At 40.6% G+C, this 27,872-nt stretch overlaps 1 protein-coding gene across 2 annotated transcripts; it reads left to right on the forward strand.

Annotated features, from left to right (window-relative positions):
- The first annotated feature begins 3,291 nt into the window (after positions 1 to 3,291).
- On the forward strand, positions 3,292 to 22,849 carry arhgap28 (Rho GTPase activating protein 28). 2 transcript variants are annotated; one of them, XM_020702077.3, is made up of 15 exons: positions 3,292 to 3,508; positions 3,656 to 3,813; positions 3,877 to 4,097; positions 4,177 to 4,288; positions 4,390 to 4,646; positions 4,778 to 4,916; positions 9,819 to 9,910; positions 19,835 to 19,912; positions 20,091 to 20,244; positions 20,325 to 20,407; positions 20,499 to 20,714; positions 20,796 to 20,921; positions 22,265 to 22,392; positions 22,458 to 22,495; positions 22,576 to 22,849. In XM_020702077.3, the coding sequence occupies exons 2-15, from the start codon at positions 3,657 to 3,659 to the stop codon at positions 22,695 to 22,697; spliced, it is 1,923 nt and encodes a 640-aa protein (XP_020557736.1). In that variant the 5' UTR covers positions 3,292 to 3,508; position 3,656; the 3' UTR covers positions 22,698 to 22,849. The 2 variants fall into 2 exon arrangements, with proteins under 2 accessions (XP_020557736.1, XP_078794944.1); XM_078938818.1 differs by lacking the exon at positions 3,292 to 3,508 and having other exon boundaries at positions 3,523 to 3,813.
- Positions 22,850 to 27,872: the final 5,023 nt, after the last annotated feature.

The following is a 27,872-nucleotide window of genomic DNA, read 5'->3' on the forward strand; positions in this document are numbered from 1 at the left end:
CTAGGCAAGGTAAGCACTTCCGGTATTTTCAAAATAAAATTACCCTCAAAATAAACTTCTCATAACTTAACCAACATTTATTAAACAAAACACAACAGACTAACAAATGACCGTTACAGTCACACATAACCATCTGATGAAGACTCTGACGAAAACGTTCGTCGGAACATGTCGGGTATGTTTAAACACTACCGTGTCTGATAACAGAAGAACCAAGAAGTCGATTAATAAAACAGACTCTATGAACCTTATTTGACTAACACTTCTCCCCTGCACCATAAAGAGGAACAGCTTCTACTTTCAGCATTGTGTGGTACTCCATCTGCAGCTGGGTGCCTCTCTCTAAATTCCCCATTGGTCCTTCTTAATGGCTAATGTAACTGTAAAAACAAAACTTGCTGAGTAGTGATGTTAAGCAGAATAGTGTGCTATTTTTGTATTAATGTGTCCAGACTTAAGACTCCATCTTCCAGTTATGTTTGTTTTCACCTCTGGTCTTTAAATGTTGTTAAAATTACCTCAACCATGTGACCAATTATCTTCCAGAGCTCACAAGTTAAAAAAATGAAGCAAAATTCTTAAGTTGTCCGTTGTTAACATTCTATTAATACAAAATTAACTGCACTCTGTGAGAAAACTACAAAAGTCATGGTGATACTTTTAAAAGGATCCTGCAATTATAGTTATGTCCACACATGTTGATTAGTATTACAGGCACCCTTACACATTAATACATTTCTTCAAATATTATGTAACAATACGTTTTATGAGGAATCATAATTATGTACGTAGTTAAATTTTCATTCTCATTTTAAATTTTCATTACAGATATAGAGCCTTTCCAAAAAATTAGATGATCAGGGAAAAGTGAATGCAATCAAAAACATAAACTTTCATAGAATACAGATTCAGGGCCCACTGTTTAACTGATATCAAGTTGTTTTTTAACTCCGTTCTTTTAACAGATAAACAGGCAGGCAGGAGAGAAAGAAATAACAGACAAACTGAAAAGGACACACACACAAACAGACAGAAACTCAGGAAACAGATGGACGTAAAGGAAAGATAGATGAGATGCACAAACACAAAGACAGAGAGACAATGAAACAATCAGCGAGACAAAGTACATATATCGCGAGACTGCGGACGAATCTACAAAAGAGACGGCTAGACTAAGAAGACAATTAAGCCAAGAGAAAGCACACTAAGAAGAGATGAGTGAAGAGAAAAGGAAGAGAAAAATACAAAAAAAACAGAGACAGACTGATGTACTAAGAAGAGAGAAAGAGAGAGGACAGACAAACAAGGACAGATATCAGAAAGAGATACAATGACAGGCATGAAGAAAAGGACAGACAAATAAATAGACAGAAGAGACAGATGGACAAAGACATAAACGAGACAGATAGGTAAGCACAAGAGAGACAAGGAAAAGCTAAATTGACACAGCAATTGAAATAAAGAGATTGAAATGATGAAAAAAACAGACATAAGAAACAAATCAATCTCAGATGAAAAGGACAAGATAAAAGATGGACAGATGGAGAAAATAGAAAACACGTGGAGTGGATTGACAGAAAGCAGAGACGGATTTTAAAATGAGAAACCTAAGAAACCTACAGAGGAAACATACGGACAATAGAAAGAGACAGACGAAGCATAAAGACCAACAGAGTAACAGAAGATACAATAGACGTAGCAGAAAGCAGACACATACTGTTCTAGCTACCCAACAGAAGCAGGGTTCGATCTGAAGAAACTCACAGCTCTCAGCAAAGATCTGCCCCCTGACAGCTGGACGAGATCCAGCCCACTGCCACTCTCAGCTGGCCCCCAACTGCTGGTCTAAACAGCCAACTCCATCCTTTATTGCCCATCCCCTTTCTGAAAGAGGAGTTGTACTGACAGGACAGTTCCAGCTTCCCCATCCTTATGTGCTGGTATCTATTACTGATCAGCAGAGGAGCAGATGGACCGAATGGTGATTCTGACCTGCAGCTGTGCTTGATGGATTTAAACCCAGGTTGGACTGGTTCTGGGCCAGCCATTTCAACAAGAACCAGTCCTGTTCTGAGGAAAAGCTTCAACAGTGGATCTTTGTGAATATTAAGTAAGAATCGGCTTGTTTGTTCTGATTGACTTTTGGTGGAATATGTGACCAGTTTTTTCATTTTTTATATATGTGTTGGTTGTATTTTATTTAGTTTATAAACATGTTTTTGATTTGGGTTTCATGAATTCTATATGTGATTTGTTTGTAGATGATTTTGTCCAATTTTAATTTTTTGTTATTTTCTTTTGGTTTTGTTAATTATACTTCAAGGTTGTGAATAATGGTTTTCTTACTTTTCATTTTTGGTTAAAGCTTTTATTGTCAAAGTTGTGTTTTTGTATTTGTGGCCACTGGCGGCCGTTTGTCATTAAGACCCTTCATTAAGTGTCCTAGAACTAAACAATAGTTAAACCAGGGTACTTGTCATTATAAATTAGCTTTCTGCTGACCTACACTGCCTGAATGCGTTCATGAAGTGATACTAAAATTGGTGATAGTCGGTTTGCTATTTGCTTTTTTGATGCATTACTATTTCATTTTTTGTCTTAAACAGATGTTCTATCATTGATTGTGTTTGTCTATTTCTTTTCACTCAGGTTCTAACAAATCTCAACAAATGGCCCTTTTTTGAGTATAGTTTGACTTTGTTTGCTCAGTAAAGGTATCACACCAACATCCCTACCCTGTTCATATTGTCATCACTTACATATCCTGTTTGTAACAAGAAATTCTTACCTTGTTGGGATGTTCCTGATTGAATTGGATTATAAATAATAAAGCCCTGTCTAATGTCTTTTGCTTTTTGTGTAGCGTCTTAACAAAACATTGGCAGAAAACTGGGGCTTAATAAAGGTATTGGATTAAATTACAAAAAAATGTTTATGTGCAACTGACTGTGCTCCAATCTGTGGGAAACAAACAAGGTTCTGTGGAAGCATCCGAGCAGAACCAGCTACACTAAGTGTTTAACACAGCACCAAATCAACGTTGGTTTTTATTTGATAGAAATGGCTTAAAAAGACACAGAACTGGGCTCATTCTAGAACAGGTCCTGCAAAAGTCAAAGCTTTTTGCAAGGGGAGTAACTGGGTTAGATTAGCCACTCAAGACCTGAGTAATAATATAATTATTTATTTATTTTTTGGTGATTGCCCGGCACAGTACATTTCCTCCTAATGGAGATAACAGCTCTTAATGTTTACTGTGTGCCTCACTCTGTCCTCCCTCAGGAATCAGGACCATTAGCTGGAGGTTCCCTTCGCACTGATTGACGCGCTGCAGGAAGTTGACTTTCTCTCACTTGTCAATAATGTATGGAGCTGCAGTTGTATGAGCACGAATGTGGACAATCCTGGATGAAGGCAAAGATGGAGCACATGGTCTGAAGAGGCAAAAGACTCTTATTAAGATGGTACTTCAATGACCGTGTGGCCTGGACTCAGCCTCTGTCAACTGGTATCTGCACATTTCTCAGGGACAAATAGTATCAACCAGTTTACCAAAATGAGAAAACAGAAATTATCAGTTTGCTGACCACAACTACGTGGGGGGAGCATGTGGCTCTGATAGGCTGATTTGTTTTCGTATCTTTTGTCTCCACAGGATGTTGCAGTCTCCTACAAATCCAATCCTTCCAGCCCCTCATAAAGTCACCTCAGATCGTCACCATAATGCTATGGAGGCATATTGGAGGGAAGTGAGAAGCATTGAGGAGGAAGGAGAAGAGGAGGAGGATGAAGAAGAAAGGCAGAGCGTGGATGGTGAGAGTCACTGACAGCAGCATCTGGTCACCTTTGAGGCTTACTGTGCCAGTTTCTTTGCAGAAGTGGAGATGGAGGAGACATGGCTGAAGGAGGCGGGGCTATCTTTTCTGGTGTCAGGAATAACATCGTCAGAGGCATCTCTGCCATTGCCTGAGGCTGTTATTTCTACCCTAACCCACCAGCAAGCCGCCATAGTCAGGACTAGGCTGGACACCTACAATGAGACGTTGAGGAAGAGGAACAGGCAGCCGCTCAGGGATGTGAGGGAGATTTTTGCTGAGGTAGGCATGCACCGCTCAAATGCCTCCCCTGCAGTAAATTCTGTAAATGTTAAGAACATAATCATTTTTTCTGCTTTAGCCTGAGGATAAATCAGCCGAGTTATGCCCCTCCCCTCCTCCACATTCTCCTGACTCCCTTCCAGGTCGATACCACACCACCACCAAGACTATTCGGCGCAGCGCTCACAGAGGTATTTTTGTTGTGTTCAACAGTTTTTTAGGTTATCACGGATCCTACAAACGTCTTCATGCTTCTATAATAGTCTCCTGTGTGTTTTCTACATTTTTGCAGTTCGGTCAACTCCTCCCATTTTTGTTTTTGAAGATCAACTGACTGAACATCCATCATGCAGTTCCCTTAAGGCGCCCCTAGCCAACACCAACCCTTCCGCTCCTGTTCTCTCCATTTCACCTCCAGCATGTTGCTGGAGACGAGCTGATTGGCTGCTGCGAGACTCGCCGTACTCTGAAGGCGTGGCTGAACACAGACTTAGCTCTACCTGTTGGGACTGTCGGACTTTCCAAGGAGACCTGAGTGGTAAACTGCAGGTGAGAAGAACTGCAGGCGGTTTGGCAAGGTTAGCTGACCTAACAAGCTGTTGTGTATATGTGCACGCACACGTGTACATATCTTTATGAGTGTGTATGTCTGTGCGTGTGTACCTGTCATCCCCCCAAAGGGCCTCACCGTTGTGGATGACCTCTCGCCTCGTGACCTCACACGCGTCGGCTTCATCTCCCACATAGAGCTTTCGACCTTTCTGCTTGCTCTGGGTGTTCAAACCAAACGGAGCCGACGTCCACGCACAAAGGCCCAGGGTGCGCCTGATTCTTACATCTTGTGCTGACAGCAGGTTTAAGTGACCAGACATATGAGCTGAGGGCTCTATTATGTGATGAGGAAGAAGAGGTAGTCGTTTCATAGGTTGAAAGTTTGATTGCTTTGTGTTGACCTTGGAGCTTTAACCCTTGTGCTATCTTAGATGACCCCACCCTTCCTTTGACACAAGTGAAGATCACAAATCATTGAAAAAAAAAGGTTCAGAGCACTGTCTAGTGGGTCTAGATCAGGGGTCAGCAACCTTTTTTACTCAAAGAGCCATTTGGGACGCCCCTAATGAAAAGAAAGCACCCGGAGCCACAACCCGTTTTGACATCATTATATATATTATGCATGTATATATTATTCAAAGGTGCTCATTACGTTGATCTTCAAGGACATGACTGTAGATCGCTAGCCAGAAAAGATTGAAAAAAGTACTTCTTTAAAATCCACCAGCCAATCAAAATCCTCACTGAGAAGTACAGGACTTGATTGACATGTACATTGGCCAATCGGACATCCTCTGAAACATACATCACTGCAAATGCACATTATGTTCTTAAAAGGATGATACCGCGGTCGCGTTGGGAGGAGCCACCAGCTGACTGCTGACTTGGCTGGGTCTGGCGGTTTTCAGATGACTTTTGGGCTGGAAAACTGTGACTCTATCTGGCAACACTGGCGCGAACTCTCTGTCATCAGAAAGTTTCTCTGCCCCGCGGCACGTCAAGTTCCCAGCAGAAGATCACTCCGGACCGCGTGTGTCCTCCTGCTATCAGCTCTACAGTTCTCGCCCGATAAATACGAGCTTATTAAGGAAGCTGGTTTTGATGTGGTACGTGCTTCGTACAGCAGATGAACAAACTAAAATAAAATTTAATTATTATAAAATACTTATTATTTTCCAAAGTCGCAGGGAGCCACAACAGAAGGATGAAAGAGCCACATGTGGCTCTGGAACCATGGGTTGCCGACCCCTGCTCTAGATGATCCAACTCCCAATGTTAAAGTGCCTAGGATAGCACAAGGGTTAATGTCTTTACATCAAACAATGACAAAGCTCTTACTGTGTCATACAGTTGTAGTTCTATAAGTGATATTTTAACACAGAAACAATTAAAACAGTAAACTGAGTGTTTTAAAGAAACCTGAGCTTATTTCACAGTTCTGAGGAAGTTCTTGAGAGACAGCAAGCTCTCCAAACAGCACTGACCTACTTCCAGTGACTCACCTGACCCATTAGTTGCAACTAACAAGCAGCTGGTCAAGACTCACAAGCTGTGGTTGCAAGTCGTGGGCCGCGGCTCACATACGGGCTTAATTGCCTTAAGTGCAATTTTATGCAATAGATTGAGCGTTGGTGAGCCTCTTGACATGTGGATACATTTTGTACAAAAAAAATATTCTGGAGATCCCAGTAGTATGAATTTAATTGTTAAAATGAGTGGCTATCCCAAGAACAGGCAGACGGCTGGATGCAATTGCAGCAGGTTTATTTGCCCAGGTAAAAGTCCACAAAGCTAAATCAGGGTCGAATAGGCAGGAGTTGATAAAATCCAGGCGAGGGTCAGGGCAGGCGGCAGTCAAACAGAGTCAAAGACGAAACAGGAAAGAGGAAAAAGAAGATCAGGTCCAGATATAATGTCTGGGAAGGAGGGCAGAGTGACACAAACAATACTTCACACTGAACTTCACTCAGTTCAGAGCTTAAGTATATGGTGTGGTTGATGAATGAATGAGAGTCAGGTGTACGGCATCCAGGAAGTGTGTGCTGGGGTTGCTGGGAGTTGTAGTATAGCTAGAACTCTGGGGGCTGGTCCCGCCGGTGACCAGAGAGGGAGACAGAGCTCTGACTTCTGACAGTGGATATGTAGCAGAAGTGGCTTTGAACGCTGAATTCTGCTGTAAGCCACAACTAATGGGCTTTGGGTCACACCTGACGGGCTGTCACTGTGCAAGTGTTCCCCAGAGCGGAATCCACTAGCAAGTCAAGCCGGGAAGTTTGAACTTAGAGTTGGTAAGTTTTATTTATGGTAAAAAGGGGGGGTTGGAGTTTAATTAAAGAGATATTTCAAAGTTTAGATTTTTTCTGATCAAGTGTTCAAGACATTTTTTCTTCCATTTCTAACTCAGTAACCTTTCTGTGACTCTCCTGCACATTACATGTTTCCAACCACTTTTACGCTTCTATTTCTCTAAAATGTAAAGAACCTTGTTAGTATACAACTTTTGCGATAGATGTTACTCGTGCTACAATTGCAGAAAATATCCCCAGGTCTAATGACCAGGGTATTATGCAGGGGGGAATTGTGCTGATTAGTGAAATAGTTTACATTTTCCTCTGATTCCACTCTTTTTTTCCTTTTTCAGTTCCTTTTATTACGTATGCCTTGATCATCGTCTCAGTTAAAATTTTAAATACCAAAGAACTTTTGATGTGTTTTGTCTGCACAACCAAGAGAAAAACATTTTTTTTTCTGTTTCTTTTAAACTGTAACCTATTTTCTGGTGTTTCACAGACACTCTGTGTCACACAGCTGCTGTACCATCGTCCAGTTCCTGTCTGAAGGCTCTACCATGCAAGGAGGTTTATGGTGAAAAGCATTCAGCACAAAAGGACCACGGCCTGTTTTCTGAAGTTCCTGCATGGGTTTCCTTTATGTGTTCTTAAACTGATGACGTGAAAGCCTGATTCCACCTGACGGTTTGGGAGTCATTTAAGTATATCTATCTAGTCAGCCACCAATTGTGCAAGTTGTCCCACTGAAAAAGATGGGAGAGGCCTATAATTTTCATCATAGGTAGATCTCAACTATGAGAGAAAATATAAAAGGAAAAAATCCAGAAAATTACATTGATTGATTTTTAGAGAATTTAGTTGTAAATTGTGCTAAAAAAAGTATTTGTTCATCTACAAACAAACAAGACTTCTGTCTCTCACAGACCTGTAACTCCTTCTGTAGAGGATCCTCTGTCCTCCACTGTTACCTGTATTTATGTCACCTGTTTGAACTGGTTATCTATATAAAGACACCTGTCCACAACCTCCAACAGTTAGACTCCAAACTCCACTAAAGACCAAAGAGATGACTAAGGAAACTTGAAATCAAACTGTTGACCTGCACCAGACTGGAAGACTGAATCTGTAACATAAGCAGCTTGGTGTGAAGAAATCAATTATTAGGACATGGAAGACGTACAAGACCACTGATAATCTCCCTCCATCTGGTGCTCCCCCCAAGATCTCACCCAGTGGGGTCAAAATAATCCCAAGAACCGTGAGCAAAAATCCCAGAACCACACGGGGGACCTAGAGAATGACCTGCAGAGAGCTGGGACCAAAGTAACAAAGGCTGCCATCAGTAACACACTACACCACCAGGGACTCAAACCCTGCAGGGCCAGACGTGTCCCCCTGCTAAAGCCAGTACATGTGCAGAACCGTCTAAAGTCTGCTAGAGAGCATTTGGATGATCCAGAAGAGGATTGGGAGAATGTCCTATGGTCGGATGAAACCACAATAGAAGTTTAAAGTTTTTAGAAGTTTAAACTGTGTAAAGGAAAGAAAGAATGGGACCATGTATGGTCAGATTTTGAGTGAAAACCTCCTTCCATCAGCATTGAAGATGAAACATGGCTGGGATGACAACCATCCCAAACACATGTTGCTTAGGTAACGAAGGAATGGCTTCATGAGAAGGATTTCAAGGTCCTGGACTGGCCTAGCCAGTCTCCAGATTTCAACCTCATAGAAAACTTTTGGAGGGAGTTGAAAGTCCGTGTTGCCCAGCAACAGCACCAAAACATCACTGCTCTATAGGAGATCTACATGGAGGAATGGACCAAAATACAAGCAACAATGTACCAGTTTGTGAAAACCTTGTGAAGACTTACAGAAAACTGCTGTCATTGCCAACAAAGAAAATAAACGAAGTATTGAGTTGAACTTTTGTTTTTGACCAAATACGTATTTTTCACCATTGTTTACAAATAAATTCTTTAAAAATCAGAAAATGTGATTTTCTGGATTTTTGTTCTCATTTAGTCTCTAATAGTTGAGGTTTACCTATGAGGAAATTGCAGGCCTCTCATCTTTTTAAGTGGGAGAACTTGTATAATTGGTGGCTGACTGAATACTTTTTTTCTCCACTGTACTGTATGTCCATTGATTTTGATAATGCACACCTGGAAGCTCATTGCCCCCATTATGGTAAATGGCATGTACTTATGTAGCACTTTACTGCCTTCTTAGAAGGCCCAAAGCGCTTTACAATTATATACACACCCATTTACACAATAATGGCGCCTCCGCTGGCACCAACCTATAACCACCCTTTTATAACTTATCATAGTGTTTGGATTATATATATCAATTTCTTCTGCCATGTCTTGTGAGTCACAGCCCACTGTCAATGGGTCACGACCTGCAGGTCGTGGGTCAGATGAGTCTCTGGAAGTAGGTTGGAGCAGTTTGCAGCTTCAGCCCCTGCTGAAGATTGTTGGCCTGAATTGACAGATCCCTCAGGTGTTTCCAGACCTTAAGATGTTTTCTCTGGGTCTTCTGTCCTTCAAGTACTCCTGATGAGCTCCAGGTGTCCCATAAAATCACATTTACAATCACATGGAGGTTTTTGTGGGGGGTCCATTCTCTGGTTGCAGCATTGGTACCTCACTGATGATTAGTAGGAGGAGCTACAGCAGATGTTTGTGTCTTTATTGTACTGATGTGGCAGATCAGTGAGAATCACATCGCTAAACATCTTCCTCTCTTTTCTTTCTTGTGGTAGGGGCTTGACCTGTCATGAGTCACCCTACTGTGAAGTAGGAACTTTCAGTGTCTGTCACTATTGGACTAGCTTAGTAGCACTCATAGCTACCCTGATATGTCTGTTTTCTAGAGGGAACAGTATTTGGAGTCACTCTCAAGTCCCTGCTGGAGAATGACAGGAAGAAGTTTCCTGGAGTCAAGATTCCTGTTGTCTTTCAAAAGGTAAACAACGTGATAATGTACAGTATACTAGTGTCTGTTAGAAGGGGTGGGTGTTCTTATGTTTTATTAGTGTACATAAGCAGCTATGGTGTAAAACAAATTTATTTTAATTTAATCTGAATGTAACATTTGATTTAAAGGAAGTGTGCTTGATGAGGAATGACTTAGAACTGTTAATATATTACCAACCATGAACTACCAATGGTGTCTCATATCAGTATTCTTTTGAAAAACTTAGCAGATTCATATTTGGGCACACACAGTCAATGCTCTCAGTCCCTCAGCAGTGTAGTTAAAGTTTGTTCTTTGCACTAAAGTTGGAACACTTGCCTTTCACGCACATAAATAAATTGCTCGCATATCACCACACGGCAAAAAGTAAACCTTGTTTGAATCTGGAGGTGCACACTTGGTTCAAAATAAAACTGTACTGACCGTCAGGCCTCTCACCACAAACGTTTAACCCAAGGCATTGTTCATGACATCAAACATATCTGCTCACACCCAGTGCTTTAGGTTTTCAACTAAAGGTGGCCGTCCTCTCTTTCATGGAAAACAAAACATAAAATGAGAGGATTAAATGTAAATATTGATCAATAAAAATGAGTCAATTTTTCTATGCCTCATAATATGAAATAAGAAAGAAGGAACTCAGGTCAAGTCTATGAATAAATAAAGCCATACATCGACTGTGTTCATAAAAGTATAAAAACAGGCAACTAACAACAGTGTAAATGGAAAAAGGTGATTCTGTTATTCAATGAAATTTGCTGATCAAAAGAATGTTAAGATATACATACAAATAACACAACTAAAAACCACTGGTTTACTGTCACTTTTGTATAATTTGTTAAAACCTACATAGAAAATTTAAGACAAATTCCACGTACATTTCTTCTGTCCTGTCAAAGATACACAATGTATTTATGAAAAAATAGCCAGACCATGCCAAATACAAACCAGCTAATACAAGAACAAGCATTGTTCTAGGTTGTTCTCTTTAGAAAAGGTTCCAACAGGTCTTAGGGTCCACCTAACTTGCACTTGTAGCTTCACAAGTTAACTTTTAAAGGCAACAAGAAAACACAGAACCACAGATGATTTGTGCTGCCTGTACTGACCTCCTTTTGTTGCATAAATGCAAATGTCTTTCTGATGTATAGCATTAAAACCGAAATGATTATCAGTAGAAAAATAAAATGATTAAATGTTTCAAATGAAATAATGTCTAATGAGAAAGTAATCTATATGACTCTGACTTCAATTACCACAACTATTGATATCAAGAGGAATCTTGTTGATTTTTTCATCAGTGACTCGACATTTGCAGAAAGTTACAGTATACATAGATTTCCTTCCATCGAGCATCATCCAATTCTGATCAGCACCACTTCAAACTACAAAAACTTTCAGGACACCATTTCCTTCAATGCAATTGTTTTGTAGTCATCCATACGCCGCCCATTTCTATGATGACCATAACCCTGATCGTTTTTTAAATAATTTCTTTGCTATCTTAAAAAAACAATCCAAGTATTTGAATGGAGCTCAAGTATTCTGAGAAGTTCAGACGGAGCTTGCATTCGCTTTCTGGCGTGGAGCAGTGGTGGTGCTCTAAAGAGCTATTTTTAGAAGTGACGGTGCTGAGGATCAGTATCGGCCCACTTAAATCTCTATTCATACCTGGAGAAGGTGATGTCACATGGAATCATGAGCCTGTCTCTAACAAGCTCCAACTTCTAGAGTCTCTCGTTTCACTTACTGCCAAAATTAAAGCCAGCAACTCTTGTCTGGTGACAGTAGTTTCTCTCCAAACAACTAAAGCTGTAGTTATAGGCCACAATCCTGTAGCCATTGTTGTCTTGCTGAGAGAGCAGGGTTGCTACCGTCACAATGTTTGCATCAGTGTCCAAACATGGCTGAACAATAATCATTTAGTCCTAAATACCCAGAAAACCGAGACACTTATTTTTGCCCCTGAACATAAAATCCATTCCATCAGACAACACCTTGGATCTCTGAGCTCTTCTGTCCAGTTAAGCCTCAGAAATCTTGGGGTGTTTGACAGGTCTATGTCCCTGGAAGGTCACTAAAAACATCATAAAAAACGGTTTTAATCATCTGAGGAACGTGACAAAATTAAAAAGTATTTTGTCTCCATCTGACCTGGAAACAATTATCCACGCTTTTATTTCCGCTCGTTTAGATTACTGCAAGTCTCTTTTTACCTGTTTTAACAAACGTTCCCTAAACCGTCTTCAGCTTGTTCGAAACTCTTCAACAAAAATTATTTTAACAGTAAACTGACAAACATCACTCCTCTGTTTGCTTTACATCGGTTAACAGTCAAATTTCGAATTGATTTTAAAATTCTACTTTCAGTTTTTAGAGCCTTGCATTTAGAGTCAAGCCCCGACGTATTATCTGACCTTTTAACCCCATACTCTTCGGCCTCATCCTTGAGGACTTCCTACCAAAATCTTTTCAGCGTTCCAAAAAACCATTTTAAGACTCGAGGAGATCTCTCATTTCAAGCCGTTGCTCCTTGTCTTTGGAACGCCCTCCCATTGTCGTTGCATTTTTGTTCAGGATAACTTTTAGTGGATTTTAGTCCGTGCTTTACTACGTTTTACTGTGTTTTGTTTTGTTTTTATTTTATTTCTATTTTTTATCACCTCTCTTTGTTTTGATTTGGTTTTATGCTCCTTTTTTAAAGCACTTTGTGATTCTTTCTGGGATAAGTGCTTTATAAATAAAGATATTCTATTCTATTCTCCTTCTTGCAGCCTCTTCCTGACCATAGTTAAGATGATTTCTGTGTATGCAGAGTAATGCACATGCCACATCACCACGTGCCCTCAGTGGCCCCGGAGGCCATCCCCTATAATACAGTCATTTGGATTTTGACCAGCTAAAACTCATGTTGAGACCTGTGAGCCCTAACTGCCACTGGCAACTGTTTCTTCCCTGGCATGATGGTTCACTCACTTGACACTGTAAGTAGTGCAGTATCAGTAGGGACCCAGTCCTCTGGGAGGAATCCTGCAGTCGCCGGTAACAGTCCCTTCTTGACTAGCCAGATGGTTGATCCCGTGTCCACCAATGCACTGCAGGGCTTGACACCAATGTAACAGTCCTAATATAATCTACATGTTGGGCCACAGCAGCGTACAGTTTTTTGTTTCACTTTTATTTATCCCACAATGGGGAAATTGTTCTCCGCATTTTGACCCATCCCCTGGGGGAACGGTCAGCTGCAGACTAGCTGCGCTCGGGGGCGACAGCTGGCTCGGGAGAGCGGGGATTGAGCCACCAATCCTTTGGTTGTTGGACGACCTGCTCTACCGCCTGAGTTAAAGTGCCGCCCAGTTGGGGGTGTAGTGTTGCTAGGGGTAGGAGCTCCTTATTGACTCACCCACACTGGTTTTTCCCAGAGGAACCTGAGGTTTGGATGGGGGAAGTGGCGCTGGGCAGTCTCTGGTAAAATGCCCTGGTTCTTTGCAGCGGTTGCAGCAATATGGAATTATCCATCGCCATGAGATGTGAACAGCCTGAGCTTGGTTAGCCTCTTCGTGCTCAAGGTCATCCAACTCTTTACAAGCAGAACTTCCTCAGCCTTTTCAGCTCCTCTGAGGGTAGTGGGGAAAAACAGCCGTACATGTTGGCAAAATTGTTCCTAGGTGTGAATGTTTGGTTGTGTGACCATGCAACGGACTGGCGACCTATTCCGTTTGTTTATTTGTTTATTTGTTTATTTATTTGGAGCCCCATTAGCTTCCACAAAGTGGTCGCTAGTCTTCCTGGGGTCCATACACAAAAAATACATACATTTTACCAATTTCACAAAAACCAAAACTGATTTCAGAAAATACAGTGACTAATTCATCATATTTACCTTAAAAGCTTCACATGTTAAAATAAGTTAAAACAATTTCATTTTTATACCAGCATATCAAAACACATAGCAACATAACCTCAACAATAATACATAGCATATCATTCAAATTGTTAGTTATTGTAAGTGGTCCATGTATCTTAGTTTTAAAATCTTTTTGAAATGATATTTGTTACTAATAAGCCTTGTCCTTACAGACACTTGATTCCATGCAACAGAAGATCTAAACAGCACTGTTCTTCTCATATAGTTAGATCTTGAAAAAGGAACAATCAAATCACCAGAGCTGACCTGACGAGTTTGATATTGGTGACAATACCCACTGTATAAAACTTTGTTTACCAAATATTGTGGACATTTTTTAAAAATGACATTGTGCATTAAGCATTGAAGACTGAGTTGTACTTTGTCTTTTACCATCAACCAACCTAAAATGGTATGCATCTCGTTCACATTGGTCCAAAAAGAGCAACCAAAAGCCACCCTGGCAGCTCGATTTTGGGCAAGTTGTAATTTTTTTAGATGCCCCTGTGTCGCACTAGACCAAATGACTGGGCAATACTCCAGATGTGACAAAACCAAAGACTGTACAACTGTCCTCATGACTGAAGGTGGACAATATTGCGCACACCTCCAAGCCAGGGCGATTCCTCTGCCCATCTTGGATACTATGTGATTAATCTGATCTGTCCAAGAGAGCTGATCATCTAATTTGATGCCCAGAAGCTTGGTTTTAGTCACTTGTTCAACTAAACTATTGTCAATCCTCAAATTCAGGTAACATGGTGCATTCAATAAATATTTTGTACCGAAAACGATGCATTTTGTTTTAGATGTATTAAGAACCAATTTATTCAACTTAACCCAATTGGTGACTAAATTAAGTTGATTCTGTAGGGCTGTATTGAGCTCTGGCACAGTAGTAGATGCACAGAATAAAGTTGCATCATCTGCATATAACACCACTTCTGCATTTCTAATCTCCTGGGACATATCATTTACAAACACTGAAAATAAAAGTGGACCCAAACAACTACCTTGTGGAACCCCACATGACATAAACTTTGTTTCAGACAAGCTGCCATTGAAGAGGACTTTCTGTGTTCTGCCATTAAGATAATTTCTTATCAGTGAAAGAGCCAATTGTGAAAATCCATAACATTTGAGCTTTGCCAACAGAATATCATGGTCGATTACATCAAAAGCAGCTGTGAAATCTAAAAGTACCGCACCCACATATTTTTATCATCCAAATGTGTTAACCAGTGGTCTACCATATGTACTAATGCCGTATTGGTTGAATGACCTGGTCTGTAGGCATGCTGTGCACTAGTAAACAGATCATTTGAGATAAAGTAATGTAGCATTTGATTAAATATCAACCTTTCAAAAATTTTACTCAAAACAGGGAGAACATGAACTGGTCTGCAGTTTGAAGCAGTAAACTCTGACTTTTCATCCTTAATTAGAGGTATAATTTTTGATTGTTTCCATTGGTCAGGAAACACACCACTGATCAGTGCTCTATTAAAAATATGACATATTGGTTTGTCCAAAACATTTGCAACTATTTTAAGGATTCTACCATCAATGTAATCAATACCTGGTGTTTTATCGTCAGGTAATGAGAGAAGCAAATCTTGAACATTATTCTCACTAACAGTGTCGAACACCAAGGAACAAGCTTTATTTTCCATTGTCAATTGAATATTTTGACAAGGAGAGCTTATATCCTGTGCTACCATAGAGGATCTCAGCTTTTCAACTTTGTTAATGAAAAAGTCATTCAAATGATTGGCAATATCAAATGGTTTACTGACACTAATGCCACCAATTTCCATATTCAAATTAAAAGTCTTTGTTTTTTTGCACATCAGTTCTTGTAACACTTTCCACAATCTTTTACTGTCATTCATGGAACCACAAATTTTTTGTCCAAAATATTTTTTTTTTTTCAAAAAGTTTAATTTTGTAACTTTATTCCTTAATATGCGATAGTTTGTATAATCCTCTACATGTTTAGAGTTGGAAGCCACCTTTTTTGCGTTGTCTCTCCGCTTCATGAGTGATAATAATTCCTCATCTAACCATGGAGCACTATTACTTTTTACCGTTCTTTTACGAAGTGGAGCATGTTTCTCAACAATCTTTCCAAACGTTGCCATAAAAATGTTCAAAGAAGCATTTACATCAATTTCCTGCACAACTGTAGACCAATTCGAACTTTTGATATCATCAATAAATAGATTGGGATTAAAATGTTTATAGGATCTGCGATACATGATTCTTCCACCGGATTTAGGCATTTTTGTTTGCTTTGTAATGGCTATCAAATTATGATCAGAACACCCTACTCCAATAGAAACTGCCTGGGAGCATAAATCAGGAACGTTAGTGTAAATGTGATCTATACAGGTTGATTTAGATGAATTATCCATAGCAATTCTAGTTGGTTGTGTCATGACCTGTTTAAGATTACATGTATTAGCCATTGTAATGATCTTTTCAAACAAAAAACTTTTTTTTGAAAACCAGTCTATATTAAAGTCCCCAAGAAGAAACATTTCCCCACATTTATTTGAGACCATTTCCATATTTTCACATATTTTTTGTAAGTATTCTGCATTGGAGCTAGGTGGTCTGTAACAACAACCGACCAGTGTTGGTTTACTAAATGGAAGATTAATTTGCAACCATATTACTTCGATGTCTCTGCTCATTAACTCTGATTTTAGGGTAGCAACAATATTCTCCTTTACATAGAATGCTACTCCTCCACCATTTTGATTCCTATCTCTTCTGTATAATCTGTACCCATCAACATTTAGCATTGAGTTTTCAAAAGTACTATCTAGGTGTGTTTCAGATAAGGCTAAGACATGAATATTTTCAGTCAAACATATTTGTGTGATTTCATTAATCTTGTTTCTCAAGCTACATATATTTAAGTGTGCTAAAACTATACCTGTTTTGTGGCCCATTTGCAACTAAACACAACATATTTGCATTAATACAAAACTTTGAACATACATGACAATAGACAGTTCTCTTGGTCATTTAATCCGATTATTGCCTCTGTTCATTTACAGGCTAGATAACAAGTTTGTCATACCTTAACTCAGCTCTTTCCCCTTTTTCTCTGGCTGCTTTCAGCTGGGGCAGCAATTCCCTTCTCCTCTGCTGCACCACATCTGAAAAGTCTTCATTGACATATATACTTGTTCCCTTTAACTTTTTGGTTGAGGAAAGGATACGCTGGCGGTCCTTGAACCTGAGAAGCTTGACAATAATCTTTCTAGGCCTTCGTCCTTCTTGAAACTTTCCCAGTCGATGTACTTTCTCAATTTCAATGTTTGAGCCATCTAGACCCAATTTCTCAGACAGCATTTGTTGGATCTTGATTTCTAATCCACCAGTGGTTTCTCCTTTTTCTTCTGCGATCCCATCAATTAGAAGATTAGATCTCCTTGACTGGTTTTCAAGATAGTCCAACTTATGAAACAAGTCCTCCATTTCCTTCTTGAGCTTTGCAATGTCATTTTCAATTGCTTTGATTTTTACATCAGTACCTTTATATGTAGATGTCACCTCTTCCACGATGCCCTGGGTGAATTGTAGGCTTGTTTTCAGTTCATGGACTTCTTTGATAACACCATCCAACCTTTTTGTATTTCCATCCATGATGATCTGAATAAAACTCTTGAAGTTCTCTTGTTGCTGTTGTAGCATTTCTTTGTAGAATTCCTTTTGCTGATCCATTAAATGGCTCAGTGTACTCATGGTCACAATAGCATCCTCATCAAGCAATGTTTTACTTGGTTTGGGAGGCATTATTTCTCACTCACTCTTACCAAGATGTACCAAGGAAATATTAAAGTGAGGATTGTTTTTTAGGCCTCGAGGCCTAGAAGCCTGCAGCCCCAACGTGATCAATTGCAAATGTTAAAGTTCCATACAACCTCAATGTTGTTAGAATCTCCAATACTCAGTCCCACCACTGATGTCAACCAAGTATCAGCTTTATGTAATAATCTCAAAAAGGATTACGTTGATTTTAAGTAGATTCTGAGAGGCCAAGGATTCAGACAGAAGCCACGGCAGCCATCTTGGTCCCAAGATTGCTTGTGACAATAGTTTTTGCTTAAAACAAAATTCCCAAAATTGTGAGTATGTGCTGCATCCGGCAAGTTACAGCAGGCTTCATTCCTCAGGACAGCATAAAATAGTCCCACGCTGGCTGACAAAGTGCACATAGATCAAGCATGTCCAAAGTCCGGTCCGTGGGCCTATTTACACCTTGTAGATGGTTTTCTCCAGATCTCGTGTGACCCCAGTTTTTGTAAAGTCCTGGTATTTCTACAGTGTCTCATGTTCCTTCTTCCTGATGTTTTTACATCGCTTGGCACTGTCACATCCGCCACAATGGCTTTCCTCAGTTCTTTATCCACCACTACAATGTCTGGTTGGTTCTCCATTACCATCTTGTCAGTCTGGATCTGGAAGTCCCACAAAATCTTTGTCTCTCATTCTCTATCATTTTCAGAGGTGTTTGCCACTTTGACCTTGGGGTTACAAGTCCATATACTCCACACTTGTTGCTGTAAACTATTTCAGCCACTTGGTTGGATCCCTGTCACCATCTTACACCCATCAGAGGTGCCTCTTTGCACAGTCTGCACCTTGGGTGTTTTTTGGTGTGGTAGTACTGAACCTCTATTGCTCCGCTGCTCATGACTTCTTCCTGCGCTGCCAAAACGAGTGCTTCAGTGCTGTCCTGTAAGCCAGCCCTTTCTAACCAATGAGAGGGTTTCTTGATATCAGCCACTTCACGTATGGTCCAGTGGTACATCCTGTGTAGGCGCTTGTCCTCCCATGATGTTCTGTTCTCTAGTACTACATATTCTGCTCTCCATTACCTGAGATTTGGAGCAAGATTTATTTAATGATGGTTTGCACTTAATTAGACTAGTCTTGTTAATCATCTTATTGGTGGATTTCATCTAAGCTTCTCTGCCGTTCTCATATACAGTCAATGCTTCAGATGCAATGTACACAATCCTTTGTCTTTTTTTGTTCAGTTTTATGTGACACTTAGGCACGAAAACAGAAATATATGTCCTTTAGTTTCCTTTGATGTTCATTCATGAAGCCAAAGAAAATGAATGAAGTTTATTCATCCATAATTGGTCTCAGGGTTGTATTCAGATTAAGAAAAAAAGAAAAGAAAAATGTGGGAATTTTACCAGAAGCCAGCCTTCAAAAAGAAGACATAAACTTATGCGTGTTAACCCTTGTGCTATCTTAGATGACCCCCCCCCCCCCCCCTCCATTGACGTGTTCCCCCTACCATGACAAAGGTGGATAAAGGTGCAAAGATTTCATGTAATCCATGGACACCAGTGAAGATCACAAATCATTGAAGAAAAAAGGTTCAGAGCGCTGTCTAGTGGGTCTAGATGACCCAACTCCCAATGTTAAAGTGCCTAGGATAGCACAAGGGTTACATGTGAAATAACTACACACTAGATCTTAATTGTGAATTCAACTATACAAGTATGTTTTACTTATATGAGTGACAAAGTAAATTGAATGATGTATTTTTCTGTTCATGTGTTTGTATGTGTGCAGGCTGGGGAGGGGGGTGAGAGTGGGGTGAGGGTACCATCCAGTGTTTCGCCCAAAGTGTCAAACTAGCCAGGACTACCTCTGACTGTAACTAAACATAATTTCCTTAGTAGAACTAAACCAGCATACTAGAAGTGTCACTTTCATAAAATTATTGCATTTAATACTTTGTCGTGTTCCGGGCTGCTGAGGAAAAACATCAAATGTATTGCCATATTTTACCAAAACTTTTATTATAAAGCGTTTTTAATACTTTTAAGTAAATGTAACTAGGCAATATAACTAGTAACTATAACTACTTACTTTTTAAAGTAAGACTCCCAACACTGTATATGTATATCTTTGTGTATGCCTTAATGGGATCACAGGATTTCCGTGACCCTTGAGGATCTTTATATTTACAGTTTTTGAGTATCTTGGAGCAGAGCGGTCTGCAGATGGAGGGTATTCTCAGAGTACCAGCATCAGTGGCTCGATTGAAGGTAAGGCCATTTAAAGACTCACCTAGAGCAGCAGCTTGGCTAAAAAGTGAGAAGTTTAAATAAATTTATTTCAGTTTTCCAAAATCTTAAAGCAGAACTTGATCAGCTCAAATATCTAGGTGTGCAAAGTAATATAAAGTGTAATTCCTACACTGAACCTGTCTTTGTCTACCTGCAGTACTTGCGCAGAGAGTTAGACAGACACCCTGAAGTCTTTGACTGGTCTGCAGTAAGACAGGTGGATGCTGCAGGGCTGCTGAAGCTTTTCATCAGAGAACTGCCAACACCTCTGCTCACTTACACGCACCTGCCTACCTTCCGTTCACTGATTGGTGAGAATACATGCACATTGAAGTGCACTCTCACATGCCTGCAGTTCTATTGGAGGTGAAGGTGACATTTCTCCTTATAGGCATCTCCTCTGAGCTCCATCAGGTCCAAGCTTTGCAGCTACTGACCCTACTCCTCCCGGAAGCCCACAGAGAAACTCTGAGAGTACATCAGCATGCACTGAACACACATAACATTGAAAACCCAGATGTCTCACACAGTTTACTCAAACAAGCATTTGTTACAATGATTACAGGCTCTCCTGGTCTTCCTCCGAAAGGTGGTCTCTCATCAAGATCAGAACCGGATGTCTCTGTGGAATGTCTCCATGGTGATGGCTCCAAACCTATTTTCTCAGTGTAACCATGGTAAAAGACACTCTCTTGCAAAGCAGAGAGAGGAAATGGAAGAGGCAATGGGTGGGGCTCAGCTGATCCAGTTGATGATTCAACACCAGGACCTACTTTGGACCGTAAGACTCAGAAAAGGCTTGCAACACCTCTATGATTTTTCTGATGTCAGTTGTGACATCAATTCCTCTTCCTTGCATCAGATTCCAAACTTCCTGCTGGCACAAGTTAGACAACTAAACCAGGCATCCAATCAAAAACAACTCATTCTGAGCAGAACCAGGACCTATCTGTTGAAGAAAAAGAAAAACCAAAATGATGGGAACCAGGTAAGAATCTACCAAAGTTTAGGAGGCAGAGACCAGTCTTAAGACGGAGGCCACAGCCAATAAGAACATTGACAAGGCAAGGCAAGTTTATTTGTATAGCACAATTCGTACAGAAAGTGATTCACAAAACAGGAAAATGGATTAACATCACAATACATAACAGTGCAAAGATTAAAAACATACATAACTATTATAAAATGTACTTTAAAAGAAAGAAAAGAAAATGAAAAGAGGTGTCTATAAAGACCCTTCAGTAATACACAGGGCTAAACAGAAATGTTTTGAGTCTAGATTTGAACACAGTAGAGGTCTGTTGCAAAACCTCAGGGAGACTGTTCCAGCTTTTAGCTGCATAAGATTGAAATGCTGATTCCCCTTGTTTAGTCCTGACTCTTGGCACCCGCAGGAGGCTGGTCCCTGAGGTCCTCAGAGTTTGAGATGGGTCATATGGCGCTAACTTATCAGAGATGTACTTTGGTGCAAGGCCATGGAGAGACTTGTAAACAAGCAGAGCTACTTTAAAGTCTATTTGTTTGAGCTACAGGAACCCGGTGAAGAGACCTGACCACAAGACTGATGTGATGGTACTTCCTGGTTCTAGTCAGGACTCAAGCAGCAGCGTTCTGGATGAACTGAAGCTGTTTTACAGCTCGTTTGGAGAGGCCAGTGAGCAGGCCGTTACAGTAATCTGATCTACTGGAGACAAATGCATGAATAACCGAAAGAGACAGAGACAGGATATGGAAAGACAGATACAGAACCTGGACAGACATGTATAGAACCAAGATAGACACGCAAGAACTATGAGAGAGAGAAAATAGAACCAAAAGAGACAATAACTGAACCACAAGATACAGGGACTGAACTAAAAAAGACATGCAAAGAACTAAAAAGATTTAGACTAGAAGTAAAGAAGTAAAGAGACCAAAAGTCACTGAAAAATACCAAAAAAAGTGACAGAAATCAGAACTAAGAGAGGGTGATACCCAAAAGAGACAGAGGCCCTAACAAAAAAAGGCAGACAGAATTAGGTGAGACAAGGACCAGAACCACAAAAGACAGAAAAAGGAGACATGGAAAAAGACCCAGATAGACTTAGGCCACAACCAAGTGAAAATGTTACCAAAACCAAAAAAAGACAGAGACTGGGATACGAACAAAGACAAAAGTGAAAAACAGGTTAGGATTGGTTAGAAACAAATAAAACATAGGTATTTAAACCAAGTGAAAATGAGACCAAAGCTGAATGAAAAATAAAAAATTTTAACAAGACACAGAGATTAGAACCAAGCCTTTGTTGTCCATACGTGTGTTTTTGTGTGAGTGTACATGTGTTTGTTCAGATCACAAAGCTGTGTGAAGGTGTGATCCAGGTTCATGCCCCCCAACACACAAAAGTTTCCATGGCAATTCAGCTTGAAGAGAAGACAACAGCTAAAGATGTGACGGCCCGCTTTGAGGGCCAGAACAGGTAGAACATTCTCTGTCGTAGTTGTGGACTATGGGGTAAAAACACTGACTCATGTCTCTCCACAGTCCTCCACAGCACCTCTATGAAGTTGGAGGGAACATTTGTGAGTGTCCCAATTAAATCATCAGCCATCCTCTAGGCGTGAGAATTCTTATGACCAATCTGTCTTTGCATGTTTTTCAGGTGAACGCCGTCTCCACCCAGACTGCCTTCTGCTGGGGGTTTACAAAGTCAATCCCTGCTGTGATTGGGTGATTAAACCTGGACCTGTGTCACCTTTAACGGCCGGAGATCTCAAGTCTTGACTCTAACATAATTCATTGCCATCATTCATCATAGATTGACAGAGAGCTCAAATGAATTGATGGTGCTCATCAAGCGGCCTGAATTCTTCTTCTTTAGGATGGATTGTCACCAAAAGAAAACTATGAACTGGCTGATGAACTTGTGCTCCTCCTGCTGTTTACTGATTGTATCCCCAGTAGAACCAACCAATCACAGATCCTAGCAGACACACACTATAGGGGTGGGACTACATATCGGTATTGCAAACTATTGTGATATTTCAACTCACAAATGGTTCCTGGTTCCCTCTATTCCTTAACTGTTTTTTAAAATAATACCGTAGATGTCTCATGAGCATGACATTAAAGTGGGCAGAGAACAGAAGGAGAAAATAGTCAAGTATTGGAGAGAAAAAAGCTGATTAATGAAACCTGCAAGTTGTAACCCTTGGGCTATCCTAGGCACTTTAACATTGGGAGTTGGGTCATCTAGACCCCACAAGACAGTGCGCTGACCCTTTTTTCTTCAATGATTTGTGATCTTCACTGGTGTCCATGGATCACATGAAATCTTCTTCACCTTTATCCACCTTTGTCATGGTAGGGAGAACACATCAATGTAAGGGTGGGGTCATAGGATAGCACAGGGGTTAATCAAAAGTTTGGACTCACTTCTGCTTCTGTAGTGTGGATGGGACAAAGCTGGATAAAGACTATGCGGTATGCAAGAACTGCCTCACAAAAGTACGCTTCACAGGCAGCACTGTAATTGTACACCTGTAACAACATTAGATGCCCAAAAAGCATTTGATAGAGTATCATGAAAATACCCGATACTGACATTAAAACGGTTTAAATTTGGACCCAAATTTTTTGATTGGAATAGAACAATATATGCCTCCTCCAAGCAGCTCTTAAAGTAGACGGCTTTATATCAGCTAGATTTAGACTGGAACGTGGCTGTAGACAGTGGTGTCACTTGCGGCACTTTTATTCACTATTAGCATTGAACCATTGGCCAAGCTCATTAGGGAAGATGATGTGATAAAAGGAGCTATAATTAGGAAAGAAGAGCATTAAATATCATTATATGCAGATGATGTCCTATTGTACCTGACAGTGCCAGCCTCAACTATACCATGCTTGAAGGAAAGGATCTCTGCATATTGTTATTTTTCAGGATACAAAATAAATGTGGACAAGACAGAAGCCATGGATCTTAATAGTAATGTCCCACCAGAGGCAAAACAACAAAGCGCATTTTGGTGGCCTAAAGAAGGCATAAAACACTTAGGCAATTATATGTCACCCTCGTTAGATAAACTGGTTGATGCCAACTATGGTAAAATTCTGAATAGAATCCGAAATGACTTGGATCGGTGGTCAGCTTTACCCATCTCCTTGACGAAGGAACTTTAACCGCTGGATATCGGTGTAAACAAGTCATTCAAAGTAAGGTGGTGAACGGCATGTGAGCAATGGATGACGGACCGCAAACACACTTTCACTAAGACTGGGAAGCACGGTCGTGCACGTTATGCCAAAATCTGTGAATGGAATGTAGATGGTTGGGCTTACTTGTCTGGTTCCACTGTTCTTCGTGCTTTTGCAAAAGACGTTATCATTATTGAGGAGCCGCACGGCAGTAACCGAGGTGGACTCTGCCAATAACGAAAGTGAACCTGGCATGTTTGATCAAAATGTTGTCTAGCTGTTTGTTTCAGATACAGAAGATGAGGACTTTAAAGGATTTTTGGATGCTGTTTTATGACGAAAAAAATAAAAAATGAATCACAACCAACTCAGTTATTCTCTCATTGCCTTTTTTAAGCACAGTAGCATGCATGTTTTACCGGAATGTGTTAACGTGCCCGCGCCTTAAAACCTGGTGCACCTTTTGTGTGTGTCAAATACCGAAAAATCGCCCATTACTGAAACTGCGCCCTATAACCCAGTGTGCACTATGGTCGTGAAAATACAGTTCTCTTCGTATTTGGAATAAAGTTAAAATTTCATTTAAGCTACCAAAAAACTTTCTGCCATCTCAAGCATTGGCCATATTGTACCCTTCATACCTATTTCTTTAGATAAGGGCTTCAAAAAATTGGACCACTGGTCTCCCTTAACCGATTCGGGGTATCGCCTGCCATTTGAACAGTTAAGCAGACTTAACTGTTCAAAGTCTGACTGTTAAAAGTCTGACTTCTTCAAGTAGCTGCAGATGCTGTCGTTTCTGACCACTCACAAAGAGTGGAACAAAGTATTAAACCCCAACTGAAACCCTGTTAATACAATATCAAAAAGAAAGAAAATTGATAACAAAGGGCTACAAAATATTTGTGTCAATGTCTAATGATGGATCTGTTGGGGCTGAGCAGTGGTGGGAGGCGGAGGCAGCCAGAGCTGTACCAAGAGGTATGGGGGAGGCATGTACGGAGGCACACCTGGCCACAAACTCAAACAGAAAAAAAGAGAAAAAAAGCTGATTAATGAAACCTGCAAGTTGTAACCCTTGGGCTATCCTAGGCACTTTAACATTGGGAGTTGGGTCATCTAGACCCACTAGACAGTGCTCTGACCCTTTTTTCTTCAATGACTTGTGATCTTCACTGGTGTCCATGGATCACATGAAATCTCTTCACCTTTATCCACCTTTGTCATGGTAGGGCGAACACGTCAATATAAGGGTGGGGTCATCTAAGATAGCACAAGGGTTAAGATGTAAATATGAATAGATGTAATATTTGATTTTTTGGTGTATGATAGAGAACAGGCGAAGACGTTCCCAGTCAGAAACACTCTAAATGAAAATGTGTGTGAACAAAATTGACTTGGCTCTTGTAATTTTTTCCAATTTATTTTTGTTATTTTCTGTAATTAATGCAAGAATACTCCCAGTGCAACCACCTCTGGTCAGAGTGCTGGACCTATGGTGGAATGTGTCTACTGCTCAGATACATGTACGTACTCCGAGATCGAAGGCCACATTGACTCTTGTGAGAAGTGAGACAAATTTCTTCTTTTGTATACTCATCTACATATTGTGAATTATTGAAGTTTTACAAACCCCGGATTATATTTCTAGCTTTCTACCCATATTATACAATTTTTCCTGTTAACGTTCCAAGGAAAAAAATAAAATTTTCAAACGCTGAAGAAACCTCAGAGAGTACCCCAACAGAGAGCTCTGGAATGAGCTAAGCAGGAACCTCCGATGCTGCTACTTCAGTATGCAGCCAAAGTCTAGGTGAAGCAAATAATAGATGTGATGACTGCGATCACACAAGATCATTATTAAGGTGAAGTGTACAGTTCCATGTGATTTTGTATGGATTATTTGTCATGGTTATTTGTGTATATTCACTTTGTTGTTATTTGAATTTTCATGTGGAGCTGTACCGCCTTGAGGTGGTCTAGAGATGGTACCAAATGTTGAGGTTTTCAAAAAGGGTTCTACTATTACCTGTGGACTCCATGGGGAAGGGAATGGGTTTCTCTGTTCTGTTTTTGTTGTTTGTTGTCACCCCCCCCCCCCCCCCCCTATACCATTAGTGGTTTAACCCACTTATTTAAAACTCCTCAGGTGTGTGGTAATAATAGGTCAGTGTTTTGAGTTCTTTCCTAAGTTGCAAGTTAGTTTGAGTTTGTTGACCTCTTTTATGGGCCCTTTTAAAACTCTGTTCAGTTGGATCCGCGACGTTAAAAATAATTTATTTTTGAACTAAATATCTGTGCTCTTGGCCATGATTGTCTGATCCTTCACAGTGGTGTCAGAAGTGGGATCAGTTGGTCAAGAGCTCAGTCTATTTTTTTATTCCCTTTTTCTCCAAGAAGCCATGCAAAGAACCATGAGAAGTTGCAAAGCTTCAAGAGGAGTTGGATCAAACCAGTCGATGGATTCTGAGGCACAAACCCTGGAGGAAAAAGAAAATGGAGCTCCTGGAGGGACAGATTGCACTGAGGGCCTGAGTAAGGAACCAACAATTATGGATATGATGTCTGTTCTCCGCGCATATATGGGACAGCAGGAAGCCCGGGAAGCTAAACAGAAAGAGGAGCAGACACACCGGGAGCAACAATTTAGGGCGCTTCAACATCAGTTCCAGCTTCTTCAGGTGGAAGTGCAAGCACGCACCACACCTGCTCCTGATTCCAGGTTAAATCAATCTGAACCACCAGACTTGGACCCTTCGGAGGTGGGTTCTCTCCCCCAAAGTGGCTCTGGCAGCAACCTCATGAATGCCCCAACAGGTCAGTCACACTTCTATGAACTTAGAATGGAAAAGCTGACAGACGATGATGATATTGAACATTTTTAGACACCTTTGAGCGTATTGCAGCAGCTTGTCGATTGGCAGAAAAATGATTGGGAGTTTCACTTAATACCTCTACTTACGGGAAAGGCTAAAAGTGCATACGTACACATGGATGTTGTGTACAGTGAAGGAAAGGGCCATTAAAATGGCAGGCAACATCACCGATTAGCAAATCAAGGACATTGATTCAGGGCCAGCATACTCAATTGCCTGTGATGAGTCGTGTGATGTAGTCGTTATTCAACAGACTGTGCTTTTATGCAGGTATGTGAACTCTCGAATGGGCCGCAAGAAGAAATGATCCAATTAATACCACTGAAAGGCCAAACACGGGGGAGGACATATATGAGGCTGTACTGAAGTGTTTAAAGGAAAATGGAATAAACACCAACCACCTGATTTCAGTGGCTACAGATGGGGCACCCGGCATGAGAGGATCAAAAAGGGGGTTTGTGACTTTGCTACAGAAAGCATTGGATCGAAATCTGCTTGCATTTCACTGCATCTTGCATCAAGAGGCACTGTGTGCACAAACATTCCCATTGGAGAGTGTGGCAGTGATGAACCTCGTCATTGAGATGGTGAATAAGATCATCTCAAAAGCATTGAACCACTGTCAGTTCCGTGCATTGCTTAATGAAGTTGAAAGCGAATATTCCGATCTCCTGCGACACATCGCACAACGAAGTCTGATGGCTGTCCAGGGGTGACGTTTTGCGTCGGTTTGTCATCTGTTTAGAACACGTAAAAACATTCCTGGAAAGCAAAAACCTTAACTACCCGCAACTGGAAGATCCTGAGTGGCTTGAAAAGCTGCACTTTTTGGTGGATATGACTGTGACAAGCCACCTTAACAAGCTGAATGAAATTCTGCAGGGGC

This window comes from Oryzias latipes, chromosome 20 (genome assembly GCF_053564925.1).
Source record: "Oryzias latipes strain Hd-rR chromosome 20, Olatipes_Hd-rR_3.1".
Classification (NCBI taxonomy): domain Eukaryota; kingdom Metazoa; phylum Chordata; class Actinopteri; order Beloniformes; family Adrianichthyidae; genus Oryzias; species Oryzias latipes.